General features: G+C 38.4%; 1 protein-coding gene across 1 annotated transcript in view; it reads left to right on the forward strand.

The window, feature by feature from the left end:
- csmd3b (CUB and Sushi multiple domains 3b) overlaps positions 1–12,209 on the forward strand; it is a 466,880-nt gene that overhangs the window by 435,291 nt on the left and 19,380 nt on the right. Inside the window, exons 60-62 of the mRNA XM_082185594.1 lie at positions 1,930–2,109; positions 7,690–7,863; positions 9,840–10,013. Of these exons, the coding sequence (XP_082041720.1) occupies positions 1,930–2,109; positions 7,690–7,863; positions 9,840–10,013 (528 nt within the window). The remainder of the gene's footprint in view (positions 1–1,929; positions 2,110–7,689; positions 7,864–9,839; positions 10,014–12,209) is intronic.

The raw sequence follows: 12,209 nt of genomic DNA on the forward strand, positions 1-12,209 counted from the left end.
CTCATGCTACTGCTAACCCGGACGTCGAGGTTTGGGAAAATCCCGTAAAAGTCCTGGCAGAAAGCAATGCATAAGGATGTAGTGTAACGACCAATTATAATTTTTTCTGAAGTGTTGACAACTTAGTGTTAACTAATAATTGTTGCAAACTGGTACTAACAACAAAATATTAGTGCATTCCTGGAACTGGGCGTCGTTACACTACATCCTTATGCATCGCTTTCTGCCAGGACTTTTACGGGCTTTTCCCAAATCACGGAAGTGACCTCGACGTCCGGATTAGCGGTAGCATTAGCCGTCAGGCAAGTGTTATTTAAATAAACTCCTGATGTACTTTCCAACTTTCCAATGCCTCGTTTTACGAGTATAGAACCTATTTGTACTACTGTAGAAGTTTGGTACCATTCTGGGCATTATTAGTGGGGTAATTTACGAGATACAACCTTGGATCCATTAGCGCCTGCACTAAACCATTCGGCTGACATCTCTAAATAAGCTCTAACTTTAATAATGTTCAACCAAGGGGAAAAAAGGCTTTCGGGGAGGGGGTGTTTGGCTCGAGGTCATGGTGCAAAGGACCCTAGGTTGATTTTACTCTGAACCATCCCTTTAAATGATATGGCAATTCATAGTTTTTACTTGCAAAAACCATATTTCACAGTATTTTACAGCAAAATTTCATATAATGCAAACTATTTACGTTTTTCAATATACAGTATATGGTAAGGTAACGTGTTAAACAATTAACAGTTTTTTACTGTAGCATTTTAATTTTTTCTGTAATAAAAAATTAAAAACATCAAATAGCTATTTGTTACAGTCGTTGTTTATGGTTAGCTTGCAGATCACATTTTGTATCATTTCAATCTATTTCATTTCGATTTGTGAGTGACGTTACGCTCACACATAGTAATAGTTGTTTGAGGAATGATGAAGAGCCACACAACACAATAAAACAGCTTAGCCTGCGTAATGTGTCTTGCTAAGTTGGCATTATCATCCATAATCACATCGCTTAATGCTCTCACCCTTAAACATGGGCGTATTCCCTGCACACTGTACACTGGGATTATATGGGAGGTGCACCAAACCAGCTCTGATTGATGCGGCTCTACATGTGTTTATTGAGTGGGCCGAAAGCGGTGATACATGGCTGTGTCCAAGGGAGGAGTCACATTAGCATTTAGCGTTAGCCATTTCTCACCATCAGCTGACATGTTTATGTGCGAGGCCGCTGATGGATTTTACAAAGCATCATTTTCCGTCCTTTTCCAAAAGACACAAAACGTATGGCAACTCAAGGGTGACAAATAAGTAATGGTTCACCATAAATCAATAGAGGAAATTAAGATGTTGCATCCGGGAAATAATTAAATAAATGTTCTGATCGAGCGAGGTTTTGTCAGCCACGGCAAAGTGCAAAACTACAAATTTGTTTCATCTGAATTCCAGTGGCGCCACATTCTTTCTCGCATCATTCCTATCCAACCACCTCTTATTTATCCATTGGAAGGAATGATAATTGTAAAAGATCTGTGGAATTGATTTGAAGTTGCACCTCGGGGACATCGGTGGGAAGGGAGCCGTGCTTGCGTGCTACTATTGATTTCTTTACATAATAGCAAGATCTATCATTTGAAATAAAAAAGCCAGGGGTCCTAAAGATCGCTGTAGCGTAAATGAGTTGTTAAAGATGATTTGTGAACGTGGCTCCCCAAGGTTTGTTTCGATAGCTTCAATCACATTGCCACAAAAAGCTATGATTGCCATCTGATGAGTCGTATGAAATATTGAATAAAGATCTACAGTGCTGTTGTGTGGCACATTGTACATTTCCAAGCTCACATAGAGACTATTAGCACATTGTACTAAACACAGTCGTTTATGTTGGGCTATAAACATCATAATTCTTTAATCTTTAATTTTCAGTGATCAACTGCGGAGACCCCGGAGTGCCGGCCAATGGGCTGAGATATGGTGAAGACTTTACCATTGGACAAAACATCACTTTCATGTGCCAGCCCGGATACACGATGGAAAGCGAGAGTTTCTCCACCATCACCTGTACCGGAAACGGTACCTGGAACGCACCTGTGCCTTTCTGTAAAGGTAAAACTTGATTTAAACTTCATTGGACATAATAAAAATAACAGTTGTAATAGATTCTGATGACACTTTACAGTTAGGGTTCAATGCTTAAAGCATATTAGTTATCATGTGATAACAATGAACAATACTTTTACAGATTTGTTTTAAGGAAAAGTGCAATTCTGTCCTTTTTTTCTTCTGTAGAACATATAAGATATTCTGAAGGTTGTCTCAACTGGTTTTGTCCATTTAATGAAGGTCAATGGGTCCAAAACAACTTTCATGGACCCCACTGACTTTCATTTTATGCTAAATAAAAAAATAAAAGTTGTTTCAATCCATATTTGGGTCAAATATGGACAAAAAAGACGAAAAAAATGTAACCAATAGTTGGATTTGTTCATTTTTGACCCAAACACGGGTTGAAACAACCCAGCATTTTTTAGAGTGTAGGTTAATCCGGTATGTGTTCATTTATACATATACTATTTTAGATGCTATTTTACTAATACTTTTTTATTGAGGACCAAACATATTCAACACTTCATTCATGATAGAGTTATGAGGTTTGACTGACAGTTTGAGGATCCAATAGAGTTATGAGGTTTAATCACAAGCTCTTTTTAATACTGAGTTTAACAGACTCAGTATTAAAGGGTTAGTTTAAAGGGTTAGTTCACCCAAAAATGAAAATTCTGTCAGTAATTACTCTCCCTCATGTTGTTCCAACCCCGTAAGACCTTCATTCATCTTCGGAACACAAATTAAGATATTTTTGATTAAATCTGAGAGCTGGCTCACTCCTCCATAGGCTTCTACACTATAACTTGCTGGCCCAGAAAATGCATTAAAGACATCGTTATTATAGTCCAAGTGACTACAGTGGCTCAATCTTAAGTTTATAAAGCGACGAGAATACTTTTTGTGCGCAAAAACCCCCAAAAATAACGACTTTATTCCACTATTCATTTCCTTCTCTCTGAGCCTCGAGTTTTTTCACGTAGTGTAACTGCGTAGCGCTTCTGTGTTGTACGTCACACGCATGACACACATGACCAGCGTCGGCCAATAGTGAGCCTACGTGTGACGTACAACACAGACGCGCTGCGCTAAAACACTACGTGAACTCACTCGAGGCTCAGAGAGAAGGAAATGAATAGTGAAATAAAGTAGTTATTTTTGGGGGGTTTTGCGCACAAAAAGTATTCTCGTCGCTTTATAAACTTAAGATTGAGCCACTGGAGTCACTTGGACTATATTAACGATGTCTTTAATGCATTTTCTGGGCCAGCAAGTTATAGGGTGTACTCACACTAGGCACGGTTGCCATGAACCGGGCCCGAGTACGATTGTCCCCCCTCCCCACTCCCCCTCTGGCCTGCACTCACATAGGGTTTCAGCATTCGTGCCGGAGCACGCTTACTTCATTATGGTGCGACGGTTTCGGGATAAACAGGAAGAGCGGCGCTCTCACTGAACACAATGGAGTCCAGCACGGTTAGCGCTCACACTGCATGCGAACCGCGCCTGAGTCCAACTGAACCGTGCTCTGGCCCACCTCTTCCAAGCGGGCCAGGGCCGGCTAATCGAGCCGCGCCCGGGCACGGTTCGGAGCACTCACACTAGTCAAACGAACCGCGCTTTGGTGGTCAAACGCACTCGGGCACGGTTCAAACTGGCTAGTGTGAGTACACCCATAGTGTCTTAGAAGCCTATGGAGGAGTGAGCCAGCTCTCAGATTTAATCAAAAATATCTTAATTATGTGTTCGGAAGATGAACGAAGGTCTTACGGGGTTGGAACAACATGAGGGTGAGTAATTACTGACAGAATTTTCATTTTTGGGTGAACTATCCCTTTAAGCCAGGGTTAGTTCAATTCGGACTTTTAAGTCGTTTTTATAAATATGCCTTAGAAAAACATTACTGGTGTGCATCGTGAGACAAAACAATGGCATTGACATATTTTAAGAAATGTCAGTGCAAGTTGCTTTCAGTTAACACAGCTCAAACATGCATTTTAGTCTGGGACTAGCTTAAGCCTTCTCTGTGAAACCGGGGGTAAATTGGTTACATTTTTGCAAAACCCACAAACAGTCGTAAAGTGTGACCAATAATAATGATTAAGAGAAAAGAAATGTAGATCCGAGGTTTCCGCCAAACAGCAACAGTTTTATATGCATATTTTCAAGTTGAATACATTAGAAAAGATTTAATGGACTATACACAAATGTAAATTAACATCGAACAATAGTATATTTACAAATTAACATTGACAGCGTTTATTAATTTAGATTACGTTCATTGTTGTATCCTGATACTTAATGCATGTTAACAAATTGAACCTTCTAGTGAAGTGTTCCCTAAATTCTCCTTTGTGGTCCCAAGATTAACACATTACTCCAGCATTTCCTCTGCCAAGTAAAGCCAAATAGCTTTATTGTTCACAAGGCAGGGTTTAAGATTACTCTCTCTCTGATATATCTCTGCACATCTGGCCTGAACCGCCCCGAGCGTTCGATGCACAGATGCTCCTCCTAGAGCGAGTTGAGGTCTTCCAGCTTTGTGTCTTCACTGTTGTGATGGATGTCTTGTTTGAAACGTAGGGATGAATGTTTATGCACCCTTGTAAGTCATCTTTTCTCGTGCGATTGCGCCACAACCAGCGCTAAACATTCATGTTTTATCAACCAATCATGCTGTTTGACAAATGACAATCGCACGCAGACACAGACTGAGCGTTCAGCCCTTAAGCGCTGTGTTGTTCCCATTATTATAATCAGCTTTGACCTATGAGCCCTTGCATTTCTTGTAATTAATTTCACAAATGACTCCTGTCATCTTCCCTACTGCCAAGAGATGAACTAGTACTGAATATATCAAGTGATATGAAATTGAATTTCAGGTTTGGACGTTGCATTTGTGATCCTCCTCACCAGTGCCCTGGCCTCCAATGCCATTTTGCTAAGCTCATTTAGATAGACACAGATGTCTCATTTATTCCTGAAGGCAGCGACCTCCTCCTTCTCTTAAAGGACATGTTGTGCATACATATCTGAGGAGCCTTGAACTTCATATCCACAGTCTAAACTCCACTGATATTCTGTCTCATTAATATGCTTGCTAAAGTGAGTTTGCTCAAAAAAGAACCACTCCCACCTGTGTCAAACGCTTCAGGTGTGGGAAGGATCCTGACATTGAGCGTGTGTGCGTCCCTTCTGTCTCTTTTCTTCAGTTGTAGACAGTATATATGAAATATTCATTGGCTTAGGAGTCATGCCTTTTAAAAGGATGCCAACACTGATTCTGATTAATAATACAACATTGGTTGGATCGCATGAGTCAAGCAAAGACAACACAATCAGCTCATAAAGAAGCGGTCAAATGTATTGTTTTTGCAGACAGTAATTGCAGTCTGGCTGGAACTTTACCATGGTATAAAGAGTGTTGTATTGGGTGTTGCTCCATGTGTCATCATGAGTGCCCGATTGAGCAAGGCATTGGCTTCCTGTCTGGTGGAGTGTGATTGATTTTAAAGGCTCGTGTGGTACCTGAGGACTGATAACCGGGGAAGAGGACTTAGCTCACAGAGTTGTGCGGGCAGTTATTGGAAAAGATGTGGCCTCTAAGACAGATATAGCATTCAGTGCCTTCAATAGTGTTCGCAGAAGCCATTCATCTCTCTACCATAACTGAACCTGCTAGTACTGCGATAGTTAACACTTCTTTAGACGTATTGTTGTCGCTTCTTCTCTGAGAAAATTCTACTTTTCTATTGCAGGTTTGTGCTAGATTTGACAATTAATGTGCATTGCATGAAATGCTGTTCTTAATCCATGTCTTTGTCTTGCTTTCCAATAAAAACATCTCAAATAAAATGGATTTACGTGAAAAGCAAAATGTTAACTCCTAAAACAAGTTATAAAATATTATACAAAATTATACAAATTAAATATTTGTTAATAATTAAATATCAATAATTTTATAAATCTTCAAAAATAGTATTAAATAATCACTGATTGAATTATTGATATATTCATATATTTAATAATTATTTTATATTATTTTATAATTTATATTTTTAGATTAATAATTTTATGTAATTTTTTAAGTAACATCATTAAAAAAATAAAATAAAAAAACATGGCAGAAACAAATGGGTTCCACTTTATTTCGATAGTCCACTTTAGACATTCTACTAACTTTGCAACTACATGTCAACTAGCAGTCATTAGAGTATTAGTAGACTGTTAGGTTATGGTTAGTAGAATAAATCGACTTGTAGTTGCCAAGTTACTTATAGTCAGTATAATATCTGTCTTCTAATACTCTAATGAGATGTAGTTGCAAAGTTACCTATAGTTAGTAGAATGTCTAAAGTGGACTATCGAAATAAAGTGTTACCAACAAAATTAAAATATTTATACTGTACATTCAACCCTGTTAGCCATGTTGTTGTAAGAAAAAATAGTCAAACAAATATTTTTCTTTCATTTAATGAAAATAAAGTTAACTACAAACCACATTTGGTCCCAAACTCTCCCCATGGAGAGTTTTTATGTTTATTGCTAGAAATGAATCGCATCAAATAGGCTTTTAAACTGTATTTATTCCTCCAATTTTGGTAACAAGGTTGCAAACCTCATATAAACTCAACAGAAAATAAAGAAGCTCATATAATATTTAGTTTGCCCTCTTGAGGCTAACAATCAGTACATTCTGAAGGTTAAGCACTTCCTTTCTCTGAACATTTGTTGAAAAGGAAAAACAGGCCCTGGGAAGAACCATTTGTTGTATTTTAAGGGTGTTTAGACATTTTTTACAGGAAATCAAGGCAAATATACTTGCTTAATATACAATGTTTATGTTGGTTACATTCTAATTTTACCATAGTCTGTTCATTCTGATTGGCTGGAAGGTATGCATTAAAACCATTTAATGCACAGGTAGTTCTAGTCAGTTAAATCACCATTCTATATGCGCGCACATACACACACACACACACTTGCACACCGAGGTCGGAGATCACACTACACACACATTCAGGAGCACAGAAGCTTATCAATGCTTCCCACGCAACATTTATTAATAAAATAGCTTATACATTATATTTTTACGACGGGTCAACAGAAGTTTTTGAAACTCGTAGCTTCACTATTAGTAGAAAGATGCTTCACAGCACGTAATTCACACATGCATCTCTCACTCACTCGATCGATAATTAATTAAAATAAATGCTATAATTCATTCATTCAAGTAAATGTAATCTTACCGCACTACTTTATCTCTGTGTCTGATTTAAAGCGGCTGAATCCTGAATTTAAAGATCCATAACTGATGAGAACAACCATCATATTTAACATTCCGATCAAATACAGTGTTGCAAACACAATGCTGGCAAATGACCATGGTATAAGCGGGATATCCACGGCTTGCTGTGCATTAAATGATCTGAATGCACGTCGGGTGGTTCTGTGCCTCCACGTCACGCATTCAAATCGTTAAATGCACAGCTAGCCGTGGATCATCCCTGACTTGCATTAGAAACGTGATTGTTAAGTATGAGTTGCTGAACTGTCCTTCTGTTTAATGTGTCCGTTCAGCCGTGACCTGCACATCCCCTGTGCCCATCTCAAACGGGCTCCTGGAGGGCCGGGACTTCGAGTGGGGGACCAGCGTGAGTTACAGCTGCTCCCCGGGATACGAGCTCTCCTTCCCTGCCATCCTCACCTGTGTGGGCAACGGGACATGGAGTGGCGAGGTGCCTCAGTGCCTGCGTGAGTACTATATTAATATTAATCAAACTGACTGCTTCATCCCTGTGGGTCTTTGCAACCCTATGCATGCCAGAATTTCACCAAAAATGCACCTTATATACTCAGAATTAATGATCAGATTTGATTGATTAAGTGGTTCATCATTGAATGTGTACATCCACTGGATTACTAGATAGCAATGTTTATTGAGGGCACCAGACACGGTGGGCTCAGCATGGTGAAGCTTGGGATATCAGTTCTGTCTCAGCACATCCAATGCTGTGTGATGCTTTGAACATCTAAGGTATGAGAATTTAAAGTTTAAAAAGCCTAGTTATCGCAAAGGTACCCTTGTTTTAGCCCTCACAAACTTTTGCTTGGGAAAGAAAGTGTGCCTCTGACTTTGTGATACTGATTTTTTCCTTTTCTTTCTTTTCCACTTTTATTTTATATCTTGACAGCATATCTATAATTCATCAAGAAAAGTCAAGTTTGTAGTGCTCGATCTCAGGCACTGGTTTGTCAGTGTATTTCTCAGCATATTTATGATGGATCAGTCAGTCGGTGACGTCAAGCATGCGATTGATTTTCCCTCGGACTCATTGTTTGCCTGACAGTGACAGAGCTATAGATAACGCTCTTCGTGGGCTTGGGATTTCCCACTGGTGATGGGAAGTTCGGATCATTTTACTGACTCTCTTGTTCGGTCTCGTTCATCAAAATGAACGAATCTTTTTTCGAGTCACTTCGTTCATTTAAGGGGCTTTAAATGTTATACTTTTAACAGGCAAATTCCCCCGAACACATCCACCTACGCAATCTCGATCATATTCTGAATTAAGACATCATTATAATGCAGTCAAAAATAACTTACAGGGAATATAAATAATTACTTTACCTTCCGAGTCTTTCGTTCATTCATGACTCGAATGAACGACTCACCACTTTTTCCCACAGTATTCTGCGGCTTTTCTCAGAATAGCATACTAACATACTATTCTTACTATTCCTGCTGTATATAATATGTCCATTACTGTTCAAAATGTTGGGGTCAGTATGATTTAGCAAGGATGTATTAAATTGATCAAAAGTGACAAAGACATAATCTTACAAAATATTATATTTCAAATAAATGTTTATCTTTTGTACTTTCTGTTCATCAAAGAATCCTAAAAAAAAAAAATCATGGTTTCCAGAACAGCTGTTTCAACACTGATAATAATCAGAAATGTTTCTTGAGCATCAAATATGAGAATGTCAGACATATTCGAATATGAGCATATTAGAATGATTTCTGAAGGATCATGTGACACTGAAGACTGGAGTAATGATGCTGGAAGTTCAGATTTGATCACAGGAATAAATTACATTTTAAAATATATTAAAACAGTTATTTTAAACTGTAATAATATTTCACAATATTACAATTTTTACTGTAATTTTTTTTTTTTTTTTTTTTTTTATCAAATAAATGCAGCTTTGGTGAGCAGAGGAGTGTTGTTGTTTTTTTGAAGAACATTAACAGATCTTATCGAACAGTAAAGTAAACTGTTCACAGTATGCACATTTTCTCAATGCAATTTTATCAATTCTTATTCACAATTTCAATATTCATACATTTCTTTCTGGGAAGTGGTAGATGTGACACTACCTAAGATGTAACATAATAAAAAAAAAGGTTCAAGTGGGTTCTATACAGACCTATTTCTATATTATACTCTTTTTTTTTTTTATGCCAAAGAGGTTCTATATAAGTAGAAAAGTCTTAAATGATTGTGTAACACTTTCATGTTTAATAGGTTGTTTAAAAATGTTCTAGTGATAAAGTATGTTTACGAGCCCATATTGGGAACCCATAAAAAGTTCTATAATATGAAGTGCCTGACAGAACCCCCTTTTTTTCTAACAGTGTACATGCATCTTTCAGCATCATTCATAACTAACCATTTGAGGATGATTTAGCTGAATGTGTTTCTTTATGATTTCTGTGATAATAGCTAAGTTCTGTGGAGATCCTGGAATCCCTGCTTTTGGCTCGAGGGAAGGCCGCAGTTTCATCTTCCAGTCCGAGGTGTCATTTATCTGCATGGCTCCCTACATCCCAGTGGGAAGCACGACACGCTTTTGCCAGGCTGATGGCACCTGGAGTGGATCCCAGCCTCGCTGTATAGGTAAATCAATTATGCTGACACAGTTTGCATGTTTAAACCATATGTTGAATTCCCACTGAAACGGACTGCCATAGTAATTGTTATATGTATATCAAAACCTAATAATCCTAAAACTAAATAATAAGCCAGCTGGCCTCTACATCCAACTCTGCTAAGCGAGAAGCGATCACGGCCACTTAAAGGGCTCCTATGATGCTTTTTTTACGCTCAACGTTTTCAACGTTCAATGTTGTTGTTTGAGAATGAAAAAGCTCTGCAAAGTTACAAAGCAAAGGGAGTTATTCTCTATATCAGTGTTTCTGAACTCCCTGAAACGCCTCCATTGTAGTCTTGAGTTTTCTTCCGGGAACGAACACGTCACAATATTCCTCATTTACATAATTAATGCGCAGAATAAAGGGGCGGGGCCTGGTTGAGTTAGTTAGTAGTGTGTTAAACTGGCGGTTATGGTAAGTGGCGGGACATTTCCCAAACACACTCAAAGCAGTTGACCAATCAAAACACACTGCTCCAGCCGACCAATCAGAGCACAGTGTGCTTTTCAGAAGGAGGGGCTTCACAGAGACCGGAACTAAACAGAGCGTTACTGACAGACTGGAAGGAGAGGAGCTGCAACAATGGAGAATATGTGGAAAATAATCATTTTTTGGAGCGTTCAAGCATGAAAACCTATTCTAGTAGAGCCCAAAAACAAAAGCTATTTTAAAAGTTCCCCTTTAAGTCATTTGTCTCGTTAATGTTTTACGGTTCAGTTCAGCGAAAGTCTGGAAATTTAAGCTAGGTGGTCAGAATTTTAAGTTTTGCCCCAATTAACACTTTCCAGTAGCTCCTGCTGGGTGTTATGATTTCCACCCACAACGAAAAGCTATTTTGGTCTTTTTTGTATTTAGTAACAACTCCTCCAAAGAAATCGATGCCCTCCCACAGCCCAGGTCAGCGCTGCTCCAAGCCCGCCTGATGTTGTATTGACAATTATGGTGGGGAAGAACAAAGCCATTCCTTTTAGTGTCCTCAGAACAAGGGATGTGGGAACAGTCGGCAGACGAGTGGAGAGAATGAAGTGTGGAACCGAGGTCAGGGAAAACTTTATTGCATGAGAAACGTCAACTTGGCAAACTTATTTCTTGACAGTCGGCAATGGGAGCTGTTGTGAAGTCATTGTCCTCTGCGTCTCGGCTCGATTCCCATGACCTCCTCAAACACAGGTGTGCTGAATGCCACATTAATGTATTCTGAACGAACATCAATCAACAATGAACAATTCATTGTTCATTAAAAAAACATTTTTTTATGTATAATGAACTAGTAATTTTAATACATTTAAACTTATTGTGAAATATTACTGTGAAGTATTATTAATCAATTTGAAGTCGCTTTGTTTACTTTTTTAAGTTAAAGTTGTGATGAAATGGAAGTAGCAATAGATCTTTTTTGGTAATGTGACAGAAACAAATGTAGACCAGGTACTTCAGCTGTTGATTGGATGTTGATTTTAAGAAAGGGGCGGGGTTTAAGCAGACTAAATTGTAGAATATGTCACCAGCAACGTCTGAACGAAAGATTGAGGTATGATATTTGATAAGATCAATAACATGCCTTTTCAAAATAGGCTGAATTCACATGTTATGCCAACTTTAACAATTAATTAACACTTTACCAGTTAATGCTGTTGTTTGGCACTTTTTTTGACTTCGCTGTATTTATTGTAAAATAATATCCAGCATAATGCTGTCACCCAGATTTAGATCTTTACTGTTTTGTGCCATATAAATGCTGTGATTGCTTATATTATCATCTGATATTATTCCCTTGTCGATTGAGTTAACTTTTTTAGTTATTAACTTTCAGTGTGTCTAACCCTTTTTAAAGGCTAGCTTGACTGTAGTTGAACTAGTTGAAATTCCTTCAACTTCCCCAGCACATTGTGGGCTGTGGGAGTTTCGGGTCTTTGTTCCTCCCAGGGTTTCAGATAAAGGCCCTAATCTCTGTAAAGCTGCTTTAGGGGGCGAATAAGGAGTCATGTGAATTAGTTCTATTTATGTATACATACCTCATATCCTTTTTCACTTTTCCCTCTCTTTCCCTGTGTATGATGGCTGTATTACGGCTACATCAATTTCTCCACATCTCATTAACAAAGACTCCTCTCACTGTCCCCCTACGTACAGTGTTTATCTGATTAAACCCCTCAGTTTA

The sequence above is a fragment of the Leuciscus leuciscus genome, assembly GCF_965113295.1.
Source record: "Leuciscus leuciscus genome assembly, chromosome: 12".
NCBI classification, from domain to species: Eukaryota; Metazoa; Chordata; class Actinopteri; order Cypriniformes; family Leuciscidae; genus Leuciscus; species Leuciscus leuciscus.